The sequence below is a fragment of the Oncorhynchus kisutch genome, linkage group LG10 (assembly GCF_002021735.2).
Source record: "Oncorhynchus kisutch isolate 150728-3 linkage group LG10, Okis_V2, whole genome shotgun sequence".
Lineage (NCBI taxonomy): Eukaryota > Metazoa > Chordata > Actinopteri > Salmoniformes > Salmonidae > Oncorhynchus > Oncorhynchus kisutch.
Window position 1 is genome coordinate 46,286,158 of NC_034183.2, and position 20,946 is coordinate 46,307,103.

Below are 20,946 nucleotides of genomic sequence, written 5' to 3' on the forward strand. Positions count from 1 at the left end.
ACATTTTTTTTGTGTGTGGTACATGTATGTATGAATAAACAGCATAGGTAGACTACAATAACATAATCCAACAACCCACATGCAATAGAGGGTATGTGTGTCCATGTGACTAGTTTAAGGTTGAGGTGCCCATGCAGCCTCCCTAAATAGCTTTAGATTAGAACAACAGTGTTCATATGTGTGTTTGGGTGCAACATGACAGTCAGCCATCTTATTGCTGGCCCCTTACTCCGAGTCACCAGGACCCTCCACCAATGGGGAGTCAGAGGCCTCGGGAGCGTGAAGAGCGCTGCCAATGTCCAATGTCCAATCACAATCGAGGACAAGAGACACACAAGCACGCACGTTGCCGGACCAAGCACGCACGCACACACACACACAAAAACACAGAGAAGGGGAAATAGAAAAGGGGAAGGAGAGAAAGTAAGAAAATAGAAAGACAGTCACATACACAGCAAGATAAAAAGAGAACAGACAAGATTACACATAGAAGACGCAGAGGAAACAAGAAGAATGACTGATATAAAGACCGAGACAGAGGACAGACATATCACAGACAGCAAGCACCACAAGAATAAAACAACGCTCATTTTCAAGAGCAAGCTTCATATTCTACCACAGTGCATCTGGACAACTAAAACAGCCACACCACAAACATCAAGTATCCACTAGACACTGATCTTAGGTCAGTTTTGAATTTATCCCCAAGGGTAGGCTTGGAGTGGGGGTAATCTAGGCTGATCCCAGATCTGTGTCTATGGGAGTCTTCTAGTCACAGGGTGAACATTCACCTCAGGAAGCCGTCGTCGTTCACGCCAGCAGAAGTGGCAGAAGGCCCCGCCTCTGAAAACACATCAACCAATAGGCTGCCTGCACTGGGAGTGGTCCCACTAACAGGAGCGGTTGAACGAAGGCCAAGCAGATCCGCTGAAGGGGAGGGTGTGGACTGGAAGACAAAGAAAGATGGACAGGGAACAGAGAGAGAAAGGATAGAGAGAAAGAGAGAGCGAGAACAGAGAGAGAGCGAGCGAGCGAGAACAGAGAGAGAGAGAGAGAGAGGAGAACAGAGAGAGAGAAAACGAGAGAGCAGAGAGAAACATCATTTGTATAATAGCAGTGCTTTGAGAATATATTGCTCAATATTAAGTAAATCCATTACACAGACCGTGATTGTGGTTTTTCCAAATCAATCACCATCTCTTTCAACTGCTGCCAGTCTTTGAATTGTCAGAACAGAAATGACAAGATTGCAATAACAGTATTATAACATCAAATGGTTGTTTAATGCAACAGAATAGTTATTTTTAACACTCATTTGTGTGTGTGGACTGAAAGTGGGTCTCAGAGATTAACCCTGACTGTGGATTTACAAAGGATTGGTGATAAAACAACATCCCATTCCATGATTAGTGTCTGTCAGTCAGTAACAGGGAGAACCAATCTCCAGTTTCTTTAAAGAAAGGATTTAGTATTCTAGGTTGCATTAGTATTTTTGTACCAGAAAGCAGTAAATTAACTAGAGACAGATATTTGGTGCCATGTAAATCTTGATGTCTGTTGCATGAGAGCAAAATGTGCCTTTGTATAAATTCTCTCATATGTGATTTGTCATGAAAATCCAGGAGGATGGACTTTGTTATAAAATGCTGTGGCTTAGTCCTGCTGGCAGTTATTAAATAATAACGATAACTTGCTTTGAAGAAATGTAAAAGTCTCTCCTTTTGATTACAATAATTCCACAACAATTTTGGTGACGAGGATGGGATGATGAACTTAATTTCTCTGATTGTTCCCAGTGAAATTCAAGGTTAACCGTGTACGGGGAGTTGCATTAGATGCAGCTGGGGAAAGACACTCTCCCCTATTTGGAGCAGATCGGATCCCCACATGGCTGGGAGCGTCAGCTGAATGGATACATCATTTTGACCCAAATTGGATTAGGGAGGAGACTTTTTTCTTCTTCAATAATTTAATTTGAAAGTGCACAATTGATAGTACTAGTTAACATTACATTGAACGTTGACGTCGGAGTGGACAATCAATAAGTGATAAGCTAAGAAAAAATTAAAATAACAAAACAAAACATAAAAGCCCCTGTTGAGGGTACTCTCAGAGCGAGGTCTTCCTTAAGATGGCCACAGCTGGGGTAACTAGCAGGACTGAGTTGATAAGAGTGTTCTTAAGTGAGGTATCAGTTGCGGGCTTCCAAAAGTCCAGATCCGTGGTACTGGTTGATCACAGTAGGACTGGTGAGGTTAAGGTATTGATCGAGGAACCAGAGTGCGGGTGACGCCTTGCGAGGGCATTTGGCTTACTGAAGTTAAAATTCTAACATGAAATGTTTTGATAAATTAGTTAAACAGGTATGACCTGGGTTACAATTGTTAAGAGGTTATTGTGAGTTTATTTGTTGTTGGGACCACTAATTAGGTAATAATTTGATAATGTTATGCGTTTTCCTGTTCATATAGACAAGGTTTGAAATCATGTGTGGGTAATCTTTGTAGAAGCGTTCTGACCAAGTCTGTGTGAGTGGTCTGACCATTCCTCTGTGGATGGTTATTTAGTCATGTTCTGTGTGAGCATTTGATCAATCCTGTGTGGATGATCATTAAGGTTCTGTGTAAGCCTGAGATAAATAATAATTAGGAGATAAGTTAATGATATGCAATGGTTTAAAATAGTTAGGTTACAGTGCCTTGCGAAAGTATTCGGCCCCCTTGAACTTTGCGACCTTTTGCCACATTTCAGGCTTCAAACATAAAGATATAAAACTGTATTTTTTTGTGAAGAATCAACAACAAGTGGGACACAATCATTAAGTGGAACGACATTTATTGGATATTTCAAACTTTTTTAACAAATCAAAAACTGAAAAATTGGGCGTGCAAAATTATTCAGCCCCCTTAAGTTAATACTTTGTAGCGCCACCTTTTGCTGCGATTACAGCTGTAAGTCGCTTGGGGTATGTGTCTATCAGTTTTGCACATCGAGAGACTGAATTTTTTTCCCATACCTCCTTGCAAAACAGCTCGAGCTCAGTGAGGTTGGATGGAGAGCATTTGTGAACAGCAGTTTTCAGTTCTTTCCACAGATTCTCGATTGGATTCAGGTCTGGACTTTGACTTGGCCATTCTAACACCTGGATATGTTTATTTTTGAACCATTCCATTGTAGATTTTGCTTTATGTTTTGGATCATTGTCTTGTTGGAAGACAAATCTCCGTCCCAGTCTCAGGTCTTTTGCAGACTCCATCAGGTTTTCTTCCAGAATGGTCCTGTATTTGGCTGAAGAAAAGCAGGCCCAAACCATGATGCTGCCACCACCATGTTTGACAGTGGGGATGGTTTGTTCAGGGTGATGGGCTGTGTTGCTTTTACGCCAAACATAACGTTTTGCATTGTTGCCAAAAAGTTCAATTTTGGTTTCATCTGACCAGAGCACCTTCTTCCACATGTTTGGTGTGTCTCCCAGGTGGCTTGTGGCAAACTTTAAACAACACTTTTTATGGATATCTTTAAGAAATGGCTTTCTTCTTGCCACTCTTCCATAAAGGCCAGATTTGTGCAATATACGACTGATTGTTGTCCTATGGACAGAGTCTCCCACCTCAGCTGTAGATCTCTGCAGTTCATCCAGAGTGATCATGGGCCTCTTGGCTGCATCTCTGATCAGTCTTCTCCTTGTATGAGCTGAAAGTTTAGAGGGACGGCCAGGTCTTGGTAGATTTGCAGTGGTCTGATACTCCTTCCATTTCAATATTATCGCTTGCACAGTGCTCCTTGGGATGTTTAAAGCTTGGGAAATATTTTTGTATCCAAATCCGGCTTTAAACTTCTTCACAACAGTATCTCGGACCTGCCTGGTGTGTTCCTTGTTCTTCATGATGCTCTCTGCGCTTTTAACGGACCTCTGAGACTATCACAGTGCAGGTGCATTTATACGGAGACTTGATTACACACAGGTGGATTGTATTTATCATCATTAGTCATTTAGGTCAACATTGGATCATTCAGAGATCCTCACTGAACTTCTGGAGAGAGTTTGCTGCACTGAAAGTAAAGGGGCTGAATAATTTTGCACGCCCAATTTTTCAGTTTTTGATTTGTTAAAAAAGTTTGAAATATCCAATAAATGTCGTTCCACTTCATGATTGTGTCCCACTTGTTGTTGATTCTTCACAAAAAAAATACAGTTTTATATCTTTATGTTTGAAGCCTGAAATGTGGCAAAAGGTCGCAAAGTTCAAGGGGGCCGAATACTTTCGCAAGGCACTGTACATATGTGAAAGCTGTAAACAAAATGTACCTATAGAAGTAAGAAAATATTCCGTCAGGCGATAAATATTAAGTGTGTTTGGGAACAGTGCTGTGTGAATGTGATATGAACGTTCTGTGAGTGTGGAAATAAGATGTAGAAATGTGTATAATAAGATTGAAATTTGGTTAATAAATGTTGATAATGTTATTTTGGGGTTCCGTCCATTACTTCCCATCATAGAATATCCCCGGGTGGTATTGAGAGCGGGATGTTATTTTATACCTGAAGAGCATTATTCCAACGACCCGCTGGGCAGTGTCCAGGAAACTTCAGTTTTTTTCCGCTGGGAGATTGCTGAACCAATGGATTTGGTTGATGTGAGTACTTAAGAATTTCTCACGTTCTATATGGATTCTGTGAAGATATGAAAATATGATGAATTGTATGTGTGTATAATCGATTACTAGAGATTTTATAAAGTAATTCTGGGAAAATAATGAGATGCAACTTAAACAACCCATACGTAGACGTACGTAGGTTTTGAGTTGGTCCCTTTAATGGATCATTTGATAAAGATGTGAGGTTTAACATTATTAAAACTGTCTACATAGTCTGGGCAATTGTCTCAGAAAATGATTTGAGTGTTTCCACTTTTGGTTAACTTACCCTAACGATGTCGCTATAAAACGCTTATTGGATTTTCTCCGTCCGGGTACTATATTTGAAATAAAACTGCCCTTAAGGCCATTTTTTTCTTCTTCTTCCCAGTATGAGAGGAGTTGCTATATTTACTGAATAAACCTTTTTACATAAAGTTCGAGCGAATTAAGATTGAATCTCGACGTAACTTATAACGTCGTACAAAGCCTAGGGTATCCATCAAACGATCATTGCTGGATTAATGTGATGTAGTTCAGTAAATAAAATATATTGCATGAGAGAACAATCTGCTTTTATTAAAAAGCAAAAAATCTGTTTCCTAATCAATGAATGTCGATTTAACTTGTTGACTGCTAATCTATTCCTTTTGCACATGTGAGAATCTCTGCGGAGACACGTGTGGACCTGTAGGGCTATTTCCTGGGAATTGTGTCATTACTATGTGCCAGATGTTAAGACTACAAACCATTGTAATTGGGTTATTTGTGGGATTTCTTCGTCATTTCAATAGCATTGGTCTATAATATTGACCAAAATATGGGTTTCTGATTGTAAATCAAGTATTGGTATGTTTTGCCTAGACAGAAACTGCCGGCAGTGTTTGTTTAAGATACAAACTGAACGTTTTAGCAGCTTGCTTAGTTCGAATTAAAAGGTCAATTTATTCGAGGTAATACCGTGGGGTCAAAATGATCACAAGAACGGTGAGCAAAATTCCCAGAACCACACGGGGGGACCTAGTGAATGACCTGCAGAGAGCTGGGACCAAAATAACAAAGCCTACCATCAGTAGCACACTACGCCACCAGGGGCTCAAATCCTGCAGTGCCAGACGTGTCCCCCTGCTTAAGCCAGTACATGTCCAGGCCCGTCTGAAGTTTGCTAGAGAGCATTTGGATGATCCAGAAGAAGATTGGGAGAATGTCAGATGAAACCAAAATATAACTTTTTGGTAAAAACTCAACTCGTCGTGTTTGCATCCAAAGAACACCATCGCAAACATGAAGCATGGAGGTGGAAACATCATGCTTTGGGGATGCTTTTCTGCAAAGGGGACAGGACGACTGCACCGTATTGAGGGGAGGATGGATGGGGCCATGTATCGCGAGATCTTGGCCAACAACTTCCTTCCCTCAGTAAGAGCATTGAAGATGGGTCGACTCGAAACACACAGCCAGGGCAACTAAGGAGTGGCTCCGTAAGAAGCATCTCAAGGTCCTGGAGTGGCCTAGCCAGTCTCCAGACCTGAACCCAATAGAAAATCTTTGGAGGGAGCTGAAAGTCCGTATTGCCCAGCGACAGCCCCGAAACCTGAAGGATCTGGAGAAGGTCTGTATGGAGGAGTGGGACAAAATCCCTGCTGCAGTGTGTGGAAACCTGGTCAAGAACTACAGGAAATGTATGATCTCTGTAATTGCAAACAAAGTTTTCTGTACCAAATATTAAGTTCTGCTTTTCTGAAGTATCAAATACTTATGTCATGCAATAAAATGCAAATTAATTACTTAAAAATCATACAATGTTATGTTTGTTGTTATAACTTTGGGTTGCTGATTAAGATGTAGTATAGTGGATATTGATGAAATGTACACTTTCTCTAGGATAAGAATGGGGGTTGTCAATTTCTCTCTTTGAAATGTTTCCCCGGTGCTATGGTCTTGGCGAGAGCAGTGAGTGTGACTGAGACCGAAACTACCAAATTAAATAAGGCCTGGCCATTTTTGTTTGTTTTTACCTTAAGATTTGCAAATACCCACACACTACACACTTGTTATGACTATTTGTTGGTGTTTTTAAAATACTATGTTTGATTTATTGTGAGTGTTCTATTTCAGGTTAGCCTAGTGGTTACCGTAAATCCCGGCAGGGTAGCCTAGTGGTTAGAGTGTTGGACTAGTAACTGAAAGGTTGCAAGTTCAAATCCCCGAGCTGACAAGGTACAAATCTGTCGTTCTGACCCTGAACAGGCAGTTAACCCACTGTTCCTAGGCCGTCGTTGAACATGAGAATTTGTTCTTAACTGACTTGCCTAGTTAAATAAAGGTCAAATAAAATAAAATTTGGGTTTAGTGAGTTTTCCATTTGTCTTTATGCCAAGGTATCTTAAAGGGACACGCACACACAAATGGACTTTTCTGAAGTTTTTATTTTCTGAGTTTTAATTGAACACAAGTTAAATATTTTGATAAGATACACTGGAAACTTATTTCATTACTTAGTCTAATATAGTAAGAAACCCTTCTTTGAAGGGTTTGTATGACCTCTGACATCTGTCCTGACTTTCCAGTGTGGTTTGATCACCCTCATTGGAAAGCCATTTGGATAATGAATTTAAGGTCTATTGTAATACTAATTTGAAGGTAATTTGTAATATTGATAATTATGATGAAGTTTATAGTTCTTAGCCATATTTGTGATTTGGACAAATGTGAAGGAGGAGAGGGTGTTGCCTTTGACTAAGGGTAGGCTTAAGTCTATTTTACTATGACCGTATAGGTGCAATTATTTTTCTTTATGGAGTTGTTAAGGATAGTGATTCTAATTAAATAATTTGAAATAATTTTGTTTTATTTTTAACCAGTAGTAGTGTTTTTTTTTTATACACATTACTCACACTGGGAGTCATGCATCAAAAAGGGGGTGAGGTAACAGTCCTCTGAGGTTTTGGATTGAAGTTTACACGCCTTTAGTGATATATAGAAGTGTATTGAGTGACATGTGAAGGAATGTATTGTTGTGTTGTTTGTTCTGTTCTGATACAAATCTCACCAGAATAGGTCTGCTGGATGGTTGGGATGTGGTCTATCTTCCTGATCCTGTGGCTCTGCGATGAAGTTGGAGTATAAGCCAATTTGAAAAAAATTGTTGTTTCAATATAATGTGTTATTCTCTTTGACATACGTTTAGACATTGATATTAAGAATAATTGGTAAACGTAATAATTTATCATATAGCCAATGCTTGTCTGGATTTCCTGAATCAGAAATGAACTGAGCTAAACTGTTGTTCTGATTCTTTCCTCTCTCGAGGTCACAGTCGGTGTGTCTTAATGCATAAAAGGGATCATTTGCCCACGAGAAGTGTGAATCTCCAAAACCCCCCCCTAACTGGCTGAAGAAGAGAGACAAAGGCGTTCAATAGGGCCCTGTCTGCACCACTTCAACAGAGAGACCTGAGTCCGAGCCAGCAACCGGTATACAGCATCCAATCTAAGCTGTTTTTACTTGCATGTCTTTTCTCTCAGGAGTGTGACAGGAGTCCACATTGAGTGAGCATGGGGAGAAATCTGTTCCAAAGTTCTCTTATGTTGTTGGTATACTGGTTGACAAATGGACAAGACATAATGGGTGGTAAATGTGGTGGTGGCTCAGGTGAGACATTGAAATTGGGACATTATCATGGACATCCACTTTGAACTGTAAAGCTATCTGAAGACAATGACGAAGACGCCAGAAGAATCAGGAGGGGGGGGCATTGGTCAACAACTGTTCCCAAAATTGATTGTAGAGGTCTACACAGTGCTGAAATAGTCATTTAGATTAAGAATGATGCATTAGGATACTGATCTGTAATTATGATAAGAAAGTTAATACTATAATTATTGGATAATTATGCAGTATGTTAATATAAATGTACATTCTGCCAATGTGGATGTGTGTTGAATTGAGGGTTTTGAGTGATTGGTCCTATCACTGAGCAATGTCATTCTACAATTTGGTTGGAAAATTAATTGGGTTTTGATTATGATTTGGAAACTGAATGATTTTTAAAACTGACGGATTGATTGGTGAATGGGTAGATTGAAACTGATCCTAATCTATTTGACTTAGTTCCACTACCAAATTACGTTTTTGATGATAGTGATAATAGTCAGGAACTATAGCAGGTATGGTGTTATTAATGGCAGAGGGACTATAGGAGTTTCCTTATAAATAGTGGAATCATGACGTTTGTCTCGGGTCATATTCATTAGGTACCAACGGAATACATTTGACTTAAACCAGGAGTCACTACCTGGATTTGTACAACAAGATATGCTAATTTTAGTTTCTAGAAATAGTTATTTCCACCATGCTGATCCATTGGAGTGTGATAGATAACTAATAACTAACGCTTATTTTATTAAATTCCATTGTTGCATGCACTGCATTATGCATTAAATATTTGATTTTCACTGTCTATGAAGATATAGCCTTGAATCATATAAACTGTATGCATCTTTTGCTTTTCTTCAACTGCTGCCAGTCTTTGAATACAAGTGATTTATGTCATTGTGCTGTGTCTTGTAATTGCTACAAAACAAATTGGTCCCTTCACAGAAAAACAATGATGATAAGGGCAAGGGGGTCTACTAAGCTATCCATTAAGATGGTCATACAAAGTATAATTTAGCTACTTGATTTTGAATTTAAGGACCCATTTAGGTATAATTAATATTTGTAAAGATTGTTATGAAACATTGAATTTGGCCTTACTGCCATTAGCCCATAGAAACACATTGAATAACAGATAGTCAAATAAATAAATAATAAAAGGATGTTTGTTTAAAAATGTCCGTCTTCTGAGAGATAGGTGGACACCTGCTCGTCAAACATCTCATTCCAAAATCATGGGCATTAATATGGAGTTGCTGCTATATCACCCTCCACTCCTCTGGGAAGGCTTTCCACTAGATGTTGGAACATTGCTGTGAGGACTTGCTTCCATTCAGCCACAAGAGCATTAGTGAGGTTGGGCACGGATATTGGGCGATTAGGCGTGACCCGCAGTCGGCGATCCAATTCATCCCAAAGGTATTCAATGGGGTCAAGGGCTCTGTGCAGGCCAGTCAAGTCCTTCCACACCGATCTTGATAAACCATTTCTGTATGGACCTCGCTTTGTGCACGGGGGTATTGTCATGCTGAAACAGGAAAGAGCCTTCCCCAAACTGTTGCCTAAATTGGAAGCACAGAATCATCTAGCATGTCAATGTATAATGTAGCGTTACAATTTCCCTTCACTGGAACTAATGGGCCTAGCCTGAACCATGAAAAACAGCACCAGACCATTATTCCTCCTCCACCAAACTTTACAGTTGGCACCATGCAGTCCGGCAGGTAGCGTTCTCCTGGCATCCGCCAAACCCAGATTAGTCCATGGGACTGCCAGATGGTGACGCGTGATTCATCACTCCAGAGAACCGCTCCAGTGTCAAATGGCGCAGATTTTTACACAACTCCAGCCGACACTTGGCACTGCACGTGGTGATCTTTTGTGTGCGACTGCTTGGCCATGGAAACCCATTTCATGAAGCTCCCGATGAACAGTTAATGTGCGGACGTTGCATCCAGAAGCAATTTGGAACTTGGTAGTGAGTGTTGCAACCGAGGGCTGGCAATATTTTTATAAATTTTTTGTGACAAACTGACTTGTTGGAAAGATGGCATTCTATGCCGGTGCCACGTTGAAAGTCACTGAGCTCTTCAGTAAGGCCATTCTAATGCCAATGTTTGTCTATGGATATTGCATGCCTGTGTTTATACACCTGTCAGCAACGGATGTGGCTGAAATAGCTCAATCCACAAATTTGAAGGGGATATCTGAATCCACTAATTTGCCCACATACTTTTGTTTAAATAGTGTATAAGAAAGATCAGGAAATTATTTTTTATTTAGTTTGACCCATATTTCACACATTTTTTTTGTCGCTAAACTTCTTCCATATTTACTTCCATTCATTTTTTAAACTGGTACCGCTACCTTGAGAGGAGTCAAATAACCAACATGTACGTGTTCGTGAGAGTCTCAGTGTGTAATCCCAAAACTGATCGGGAACTACAGACAGAGGTTGGCAGATCGACAATAGCGACTTCGGAGCAAAACGGAGAACACCATCGTGTTCTTGAGTTTCATCTTTTCGTAGAGTGGTTTGGACGCTACAGGAGTTTTCGGGATGTCTCATGGTCTGACAAACACAGCTGTAGCTTGGCCACCTTCCACTGCCGAAGGCCACCATTGGCGGATGCGGTGGATTGAGATGCAGCCCATTCAAAAAACTTAAGACGGATTTTGTTGAGGATTTTTTGATTATGCTAATTAGATTTCCGCGGGTGTAGAGAATAGGTGCCATTTGGGGTGCAGAGAAAGTATATTGAATAGAATGCTCACAGCGTTAGAGGCTGCGATGGCAGCGTCGCCCCCCCTGTCCCCTCCACCGTTGAGCTCTCCTCTCTCCTTGCCGTCCTCCAGCTCCACCGTCACGGCACCCGGACCCTTCTTCTTCTTCAGCTTGGCCAAGATGGATGACTCCCTCTCTGGGAAGGGAGGCATCTCCTCCAGCACAGTGGCCTGAAGAGGGGGGAGGGAGGGATGTGGTTACAGTTCTGACAATGTGACTAAACCAGTCGCTGAGGTCAGGCCTGTGACCGTATAGCAATGTCCATGACCGTGGTTGAGGTTTACATTTGAAACACTGAACCGCATCTGAATACGGCAAGGTTATGTTGTTGCTGCTCTGTGGTCCGCAGTCAAATCAAAAGGTATTCTACAGTGCCTTCAGAAAGTACTCATAACTCTAGACTTTCTCCACATTTTGTTGTGTTACAGGAACATTTTTACTAAATTAATTCATAACGAAAAGCTGAAATGTCTCGAGTCAATAAGTATTCATACCCTTTGTTATGGTAAGCTTAATAAATAAAGTTCAGGAGTGAAAATGTGCTTAACAAGTCATAATAAATTGAAGGGACCCACTCTGTGTGCAATAATAGTGTTTAACATGATTTTTGAATGACTACCTCATCTCTGTACCCCACACAATTATCTGTAAGGTCCCTCAGTTGAGAAGTGAATTTCAACACAGATTCAATCACAAAGACCAGGGAGTTTTTCCAATCCCTCCCAATGGCACCTATTGGTAGATGGTAACCATTTTAAAAAGCAGACATTAAATAAATGCATTCTGTTTGCAACAAGGCACTAAAAAAAATACTGCTAAAATTAGGCAAGTCCATTAACTTTTTATACAGAATAGAAAGTGTAATTTTATGGGTATGCTTGTAATCATTAAGAACTGCAGAGCTTTTCAGGATAAAAAACAGAAACGGAATGGAGCGAAGCACAGGCAAAATCCAAAAGGAAAACCTGTTTGTCTGCTTTCCACCAGACAGGACTAAAACAAACCTAAAACACAATCTACTCAAGAGTTGCTTACCAAGAAGACAGTGAATGTTCCTGACCTAGTTACAGTTTTGACTTAAATCTGTTTGAAAATCTAGGACAAGATTTTAAAATGGCTGTCTAGAAATGATAAACAATCAATTTGACAGAGCTTGAAGAACTTTGAAAATAATAAAATATGCAAACAGTGTACAATCCAGGACTGCAAATATCTTAGAGACCTACCCAGAAGGGCTCACAGCTGTTATCGCTGACAAAGGTGATTCTAAAATGTACTGACTCAGGGGTGTGAATACTTATGTAAATTTGATCTTTCTGTATTTTATTTTATTATTTTCAATACATTTGCAAAGATATCTAAAAACATGTTTTCACATTGACATTATGGGGTATTGTGTGTAAAGAAAATCTATTTCATCTATTTTGAATTCAGGATGTAACAATGCGAAATAAGTGAAGGGGTATGAATACTTTCCGAAGGCACTGTAAGTGCATATAAAATGGCAACATATTTTACAGTAAACAATAAAAAACGAAGAAGTGAAATAACAAAAACACGTGCAGAGCTGCGGTAGCCTTACACATCACACTAAATTCTTCCTCTGCTCTGTTGTTCGCTACAGAAAGTCTGAAACTGCTATCGTAGAAGTCGTTTGTATGACTTTAAAATGAAGGGTGTGGTACAAAACTATTTAAATCAGTGATTGGATAGTGTATCAAATCTAACCAGAGGATAAAAATTTATCAGGACATCTTGTAGTTCGGCTCTGGCCCAACCCATCAGTTTCTGGTACCAATCAGAACGGTAAGAATGTGTTCACATTCTAGAAATCGTCGGGGAGAGTGGCAAATCCAGACTCATTGTGGAAAAGAAACGTCAGTTGGTCAGAGCGATGTGGATGGGTAGCCAGGCAAGAGCTGTGTGTGCAGTGATAACACTCCCTGGCACAGTCACATATACGACTCTCACACTGGAGACCAGGGTTCAATCCCTGTACCCACCCTTCCAACCTGTCACAAAGTGTCAGAACACCTACAAATATATAGATCTCTTTTTTTGCTGATCAAAAACCCCAAAAGCTCACCAGGACGTCGGTGCTGGCGATGGAGGAGAGCTTGAGGTACTCCACGGCCCTCTGCTGCAGCTCCACGTCTGAGTTCCTGATCTGGCTGTCGGAGCGAAGCACCTCCTGGATCGTGGCCTTGGTCTCGGGGAACAGGTTGATGAACTTGATGTAGGCGGAGAGCAGCAGGGCGCGCGTGGGCACCGAACACAGGTGGAACTTTGAGTGGAGCAGGTTGAACTGGACCAGAGGGCTGGAGAGAGTGATGAGAAAGAGGGAGAAGAGGGAGAGAGAGAGAGGGGAGCGGTAAAAGAGTTAAAATGATCATGGGAAGAGAGGATGAGAATGGAGGAGAAGAGGGAGAGAAGGATGACAAAAAGGTAGAACCATAAAAAGAAATGAGAAAGATGAGGAAGAAAAACCTGATTAATACATCAGAAAATAAGAGCACCCCGCATATTTGTGTGCGTCTCAGGTTGAGATGTCACTGGTGTGGGAGAGGACACCACTCACCTGGAGCGGGGATCCCCGGCGATGAGGTTTCCAAACTCTCCCAGGATGTACCCCCCCACCTTCACCATGTTCTCATGACAGGCTGGGGCCTGCAGCGCCTGGAGAGGGGGAGGAGGGGGACAGTTAGAAATGTAAGTAATTTTAACAGATTTTATGATAGCAAAATGCTATGGATCTTCAGAGCCGTGTTCAGTAGGCACCAAACAGAAACAAATTACTCAAACGGGGAGGACTTTATAAACATATATATTTTTATAATACATTTTAATAGTTTTAAAAATGTTTTCACTGTAATGTACTCAACCAGGGAATATGATTGAGGAATTTCCAAGCTGAGACAAAAAGAGCACATTGGATCCAGACGTATCCGGCTTGGGGAACCCCTACCTCAAAGACAGTCTTGGCGGCGTAGCCCTGCACGTCATCGCGGTTGATGACAATCTGGATGACGCGGTACCACACCTCCTCACTGACGTAGTCCCCGGCAATGCGGATGAGGTTAAGGATGGTGTCAACATACCATGAGTAGTCCACTGCATACTTTTCTGCCAGGATGGCCACCTTCAACACCTGGGAGAGAAGGGAGCAGAGGTTACACACCAGGGGTTCCTAAACCTTTTAGGCCTATGACCCCATTTTGATATCTGAAATTTATTTTAGCCCCACCCATGTGATATTTTTAAGTACAACAGCCAAGTTGTATGTTTTTATTTGGGGCTATGGCAGTCAATTGAAAAACATTTTCATTTAGATTTTTAAGATGAACCACATTACAATGATTTTGAGATACAAAGACGATAATATGTATCTACATATATTTTTCTTAAATTCTGAATTTTATAAATTCTCCCACGACACCATTTTCATATCAGGCGACCCACAGTTTGGGAAACGCTGGGTTACACACTCTTTAACGCAGACACAAACAGAGGCACTCAGAGGGGGAAAACATACAATACACACACACGCAGACGCATACCATCTCCTCTCTGATGGAGTAGTCGGCTGTCTCCAGGTAGCTGAGCATCTCGGCAACTATCTGCTTGGCGTTGCTACGGTCACACATGGCGTAGAGCAGGTCAGCAGCCCTCTGGCGAACACTCACATCCCTTTCAGTCTGAAGAGAAGAAAAGGTAGAAAATGTGTTACAAACACCAAAGTACTTAAAACAAAGTGTTAATAAACAGAACATCTGAACAGTGTGTGTGTAGCGTGCGTGTGTTTGACAGAGACGGACCTTGAGTGCGTTGATGACGGTCTCAATGTGCGTCTTGACTGCCTCATGGGAGAACTCCGAGCTGGCCAGGGTACACATGCTTTCCAGAGCCAGGTAGCGCAGATTGGTCTCTCTGTGCTGCAAGAACTGACCTAGCTGGTTACAGGCACGCACCAGCAGGTTGGGCTCACTGGAGAGGGGGAGGTAGGAGGGAGAAAAAAATGAGTAAGCCACACCATAATTGCCATTCTTTAGGTTTAGGATGAGAAAGAGAGAAAGAGACAGAGAGAGAGTAGAAAGAAGAATATACTGTGTGTGTGTGTGTAAAAGTATTCCGCATTTTGTTGTATTACAGGATTGATAAAATATATTTCTCTCACCAATCTACTAAGAATACTCCATGAAATACAGTATTCCATAAAGTATTCAATACATGTTATCATCACCTTTGGCATCGATTGCATCTGTTAGTCTTTCTGGCTGAGTCTAAGAGCTTTGCACACCTGGATTGTACAAAATTTGCACATTATTATTTTTAAAGCTCTGTCAAGTTGGTTGTTGAACACTGCTTGAAAGCCATTTTCAAGTCTTGCCATACATTTTCAAGCCGATTTAAGGAAAAACTGAAACAAGGCAACTCAGGAACATTCAATGTCGTTTTGGGAAGCAACTCCAGTATATATATTTGGCCTTGTGTTTTAGGTTATTGTCCTGCTGAAAGGTGAATGTCTCCCAGTGTCTGTTGGAAAACTGAACCAGGTTTTCGCCTGTGCTAAGCTCTATTCCGTTTAGTTTTATCCCCTCAAAAACTCCTAGTCATTACCAATGACAAGCATACCCATAACATGATGCAGCCACCACCATGTTTGAAAATATGAAGAACAGTACTCAGTAACGTGTTGCATTTGCCCCTAACATAATGCCTTGTATTCAGGATAAAGTGAATTTATTTGCTACATGTTTTTGCAGTTTTACTTTAGTGCCTTGTTCCAAAACATGCATCCTTTTGCAATATTTTTTATTCTGTACAGGCATCCTTTTCACTCTGTCAATTAGGTTAATAATTGACAGAGTGAGTCAACAGAGTGAGTCCATGCAACTTATTATGTGACTTGTTAAGCACATTTTTACTCCTGAACTTATTTAGGCTTGCCATAACAAAGGTGTTAAATACTTATTGACTCAAGACATTTCATATTGTATTAATTTGTAAAAATGTGTAAAAACATAATTCCACTAGCAAGGCCAGTAACAAAATATCTACATTTAATCAATTTTATATTCAGCCTGTAACAACAAAATGTGGAAAAAGTCCAGGGCTGTGAATCCTTTCTGAATGCAATATATATATATTGCATTCAGTCCAGGGATTGACAGCCCTGGACTTATATATACACATCGAGTGTACACAACATTAGGAACACCTTCCTAATATTGCACCCCTTATTGCCCTCAGAACAGCCTTAATTCGTTGAGGCATGGACAAGGTGTACACCGAGTACACAAAATATTAAAAACACCTGCTCTGACTGATCAAGTGAAAGCTATGCTCCATTGATGTCACCTGTTAAATTGATTTCAAATCAGTGTAAATTAATGGAAGTAGACAGGTTACAGAAGGATTATTAAGCCTTGAGACAATTCAGACATGGATTGTGTGCCATTTGGAGGGTGAATGGGCAACTGGGTATGGTAGTAGGTGCCTGCCGAGTGGCGCAGTGTTCGAAGGTACTGCATGGCAGTGTTAGCGGTGCCACTAGAGATTCTGGGTTCGAGTCCAGGTTCTGTCTCAGGCAACCGCGACCGGGAGACCCATGGGGTGGCGCACAATTGACCAAGCCTCGTCCAGGTTAGGGGAGGGTTTGGCCGGCAGGGATGTCCATGTCCCATCGCGCACTAATCACTCCTGTGGGGGGGCCGGGCGCAGTGCACGCTGACACGCTCGCCAGGTGCACGGTGCGGGCTGGCTTCTGGGTTAAGTGGGCATTGTGTCAAGAAGCAGTGCGGCTTGGTTGGGTTGTGTTTCGGAGGAAGCGAGGCTCTCAACCATCGCCTCTCTCGAGTCCGTACGTGAGTTGCAGCGATGAGACAAGACTAACTACCAAATGGATACCATGAAATTGGGGAGAAAAAGTGGTAAAAACCACCCAAAAAAAAGAACTGCAACGCTGCTGGGTTTTTCACACTCAACAGTTTCCTGTGTGCATCAACAATTGTCCAACACCTAAAGGACAACCAGCCACAACATGGGCCAGCATCCCTGTGGAACGCTTTCGACACCTTGTAGAGTCCATGCCCCAAAGAATTGAGGCTGTTCTGAGTGCAACTCAATATTAGGAAGTTGTTCCAAATGTTTGGTATACTCAGTGTTTATATGCACATACTGAACAAAAACTATAAATACAACATGTAAAGTATTGGTCCATGTTTCATGAGCTGAAAGATCCCAGACATTTTCCATACGCACTAAAAGCTTATTTCTCTCAAATGTTGTACACAAATTTGTTTACATCCCTGTTAATGAGCATTTCTACTTTGACAAGATCACCTGACAGGTGTGGCATATCAAGAAGCTGATTAACCAGCATGATCATTACACAGGTGCATCTTGTGCTGCGGACACTAAAAGGCCCCTCTAAAATGTGCAGCTTTGTCACACAACACAATGCCACAGATGTCTCAAGTTGAGGGAGCGTCCAATCGGCATGCTGGCTACAGGAATATCCACAAGAGCTGTTGCCAGAGAATTTAACGTACATTTCTCTACCATAAGTCACCTCTGTCATTTTAGGCAATTCGCAGAACATCCAACCGGCCTCACAATTGCAGACCACGTGTAACCACGTCGAGTGGGCGAAATGTTTGCTGATGTAAACTTTGTGAACAGAGTGCCCCATGATGGCGGTGGGGTTATGGTATGGGCAGGCATAAGCTACAGACAATGAACATAATTGCATTTTATCAATGGCAATTTGAATACACAGAGATACCATGACAAGAACCTGAGGCCCATTGTCGTGCCATTCATCTGCTGCCATCACCTTTTTTTCAGCATGATAATGCACGCCCCGATGTTGCAAGGATCTGTACACAATTTCTGGAAGCTGAAAATGTCCCAGTTCTGCCATGGCCTGCATACTCAGACATGTCACCCATTGAGCATATTTGGGATGCTCTGATATACAACTTCGCACAGTCATTGAAGAGGAGTGGGACAACATTCCACAGGCCACAATCAACAGCCTGATCAACTCTACGCGAAGGAGATGTTGCAATGCATGAGGCAAATGGTGGTCACATCCAATAGTGACTGGTTTTCTGATCCCCACCCTTTCCTTTTTTTTTTAAAGGTATCTGTGACCAACATATGCATATCTGTATTCCCAGTCATGTGAAATCCATAGATTAGGGCCTAATTATTTTTATTTTTTACATTTTCTGATTTCCTTACATGAACTGTAACTCATTCAAATATTTGAAATTGTTGCATGTTGCGTTTATATTTTTGTTTAGTGTATATGAGAGAGAGAAATATACAGAGATACTGAAAAAGGGAGAGAAAAAGAAAGACCCCTAGAGTGACATACAGCCTCCTCACCTGTCGTAGTGGATGATGAGTGAGATAGCCTCGAACAGGATGGCGTTCTTGGCGTTGGAGTGCTGCACCTTTTTGGACTTGGGTGGTTCCTGGGCCTTGTTCAGGATGGTCTCCAGACACTCCACCAGGCGGCCCTTCACGGCGCCATCCTCTGGCGGGGGGTAGCACTGCAGCAGGCGCAGCAGTTTACAGGACAGCCACGGGGCCGGGACAAAGTAGTAGGTGTAGTCCTGCAGGTCAGTGGAGGCTGACGACACAATCTGGAGGAGAAAGGGAGGAGATGGGTTGAAATCCAGGGGATAGAGACAATGAGGCAAAGGGAGGATGGATCGCTGGACTGACATACATGATTTTATAGGTATACATGCACACGTGCGCAGACACACACACACACACACACACACACACCCTGCTCAGACGAGAAACAGCCAGGGACACACAGGTTTTGAACTCATCTGGGTTCTTCGAGCTGAGACAGGTGATGAGGGAGATGGCTGCTGTGACAACACCCTGCGAGAGAGAGACACACGCTCATCATCAGAAACAACATTAACACCTAAAAGGCATAAACCTCAACCTTACAGTCTCAATGGAGTCAGTAGTTACGTTTCAATATCCATACCAGCACTTAAAAAAACATATGCAATGCCTTGCTTCATACTAAGAAAGCACCCTGAGAGGGGATGTCAGCAAACGGATGCATACGGTTTTCAGGGGAAATGGAAAAGAGCCTGTAACCCAACTTCCGCTTTTGGACATTAACAAGGCGACACTCCATCTAACTCCTCCACATTTTCTGGATTGTTTGAACAGTGCAGAAGAGCCTCCCCTGACATTTATTTTTTTCTCATCAAGACCATCTATTTTCAGGCATTTATGCCTGCTACGTTAGGTTACTCTGGCTTCGTTTGGAAAAAATCTGAATTGGGCTGCCTGTGTAAACACATTCTAGACTAGTGTGGATATTGTAACAGAGCTATTTAGCTAGCACACCTATGGCCTGGAAGATAAATGCACTAGCACACCTGATTCAACCTGATAAATCAGGGGTGTATTCCTTAGTGTAGCAAACCGCTTTACAATGGAAAACGTTTTGAAACGAACGCAAACTTTTCTAATTAGACAATTCAGTTTAGTCGCTCCCCGTCTTCATTGTTTGCTTCCTAGGTGAATACACCCCAGGTGTGCTAGTGTTGGGCTGGAGCAGAAATGTATGGCCTGTCTCTCACCATGTGCTGGTCGTTGAGGAGGTGCACCACCCGGGAGGTCCACTCCCCCATCAGGACCAGGTCTGGGGAGGCCTTGTACAGACGCAGAAGACACAGGGCAGCAGACTGCTTCACACTGTCCATGGTGTCCCTGGCAATCACATCACAAATAACACAATGCTCACTATAAAGGGCTACCAGTCTCCAACATCTCTGGTCCTGGAAAGATATTGTCTGTGCCGCAGATTTTGTTTAATCATGCTGTTATAGCAAATTAATACAAAGAAAATCATGTCCTCTCTGTGTCCTGAGTCCCCCATTTGCTTCTCCGGTGTCCTCACCCTCCCTTCCACTACCCCCCTCTCCCTTTCCCCTTCTCCATCTCCTCCATTCTTACCCGGCCACCAGAATGCGTGGTATCTCTCCAGCGAAGGCCTCGGCCATCTCGCGGCTGCCCACGTTGGCGATGCAGTGCAGGGCCAGGCACATGAAGGTGGGGTTGCGGCTAGACAGGTCGTTCTTGATGGCGTTGTTGATGAGGCGGATCAACTCGCTGTTGCTGTTCACCAGCACCGAGATGAACAGGTAGCCCTGGGAGGGGAGCGAGAGGGGGAAGAGAGAGATCAGTCAATCATATTTTATTTGTATAGCCTTTTTACAACCACATTTGACACAAAGTGGTTCACAGTAACACGACAAGCAGCAGCACAGTGGCAAGGAAAAATGTGTTAATTCCTAAAAGGAAGAAACCTTGAGAGGAACCAGTAGGGAGTGATGGCAGGACGCCTTGTGCAGGGTTCATTACCTCCCTGCTGTTCGTCTGTGTCACTTTCATGTGGCTGAGACTCAGAGAGACGGAGTAGGCCATCATTACGATGCAGTCTCACCGCCTGAACCGTGGCTGCCTGCCACTTCCTCTCACATCATATTCCTTCCATAACACACTCATTCCTGTATACAGTGTATTCAGAATGTATTCAGACCCCTTTACTCTTTCCACACTTTGTTACGTTACAGCCCTATTCTAAAATGGATTAAAATATATATATATATATCCTCAGCAATCTACACACAATACCCATAATGAAAGTGAAAAACAGTTTGTTTCTTTTTACAAATGTAGTAAAAAAACAGAAATACCTTATTTACATAAGACCCTTTGCTATGAGACACGATTGGACTTGATTGGAGTCCGCCTGTGGTAACTTCAATTGTTTGGGCATGATTTGGAAAGGCACACACCTGTCCCAGAGTTGACAGTGCATG

The 20,946-nt window shown here is 42.0% G+C and overlaps 1 protein-coding gene across 6 annotated transcripts in view; it reads right to left on the reverse strand.

Annotated features, from left to right (window-relative positions):
• LOC109898235 (AP-2 complex subunit alpha-2) overlaps positions 1-20,946 on the reverse strand; it is a 60,748-nt gene that overhangs the window by 11,442 nt on the left and 28,360 nt on the right. For 4 of the 6 annotated variants that reach the window (XM_031833785.1, XM_031833784.1, XM_020493126.2 and 1 more), the window contains exons 3-13: positions 20,078-20,271; positions 19,702-19,831; positions 18,881-18,982; positions 18,473-18,732; positions 14,896-15,064; positions 14,638-14,775; positions 14,046-14,228; positions 13,659-13,756; positions 13,167-13,398; positions 11,071-11,250; positions 792-946 (exon numbers count right to left, since the gene is read on the reverse strand). In XM_031833785.1, coding sequence (XP_031689645.1) covers positions 792-946; positions 11,071-11,250; positions 13,167-13,398; positions 13,659-13,756; positions 14,046-14,228; positions 14,638-14,775; positions 14,896-15,064; positions 18,473-18,732; positions 18,881-18,982; positions 19,702-19,831; positions 20,078-20,271 — 1,841 coding nt within the window. Of the gene's footprint in view, positions 1-229; positions 290-791; positions 947-11,070; positions 11,251-13,166; positions 13,399-13,658; positions 13,757-14,045; positions 14,229-14,637; positions 14,776-14,895; positions 15,065-18,472; positions 18,733-18,880; positions 18,983-19,701; positions 19,832-20,077; positions 20,272-20,946 lie in introns of all 6 variants that reach the window. The other 2 variants (XM_031833783.1, XM_031833782.1) reach the window with 1 other exon arrangement.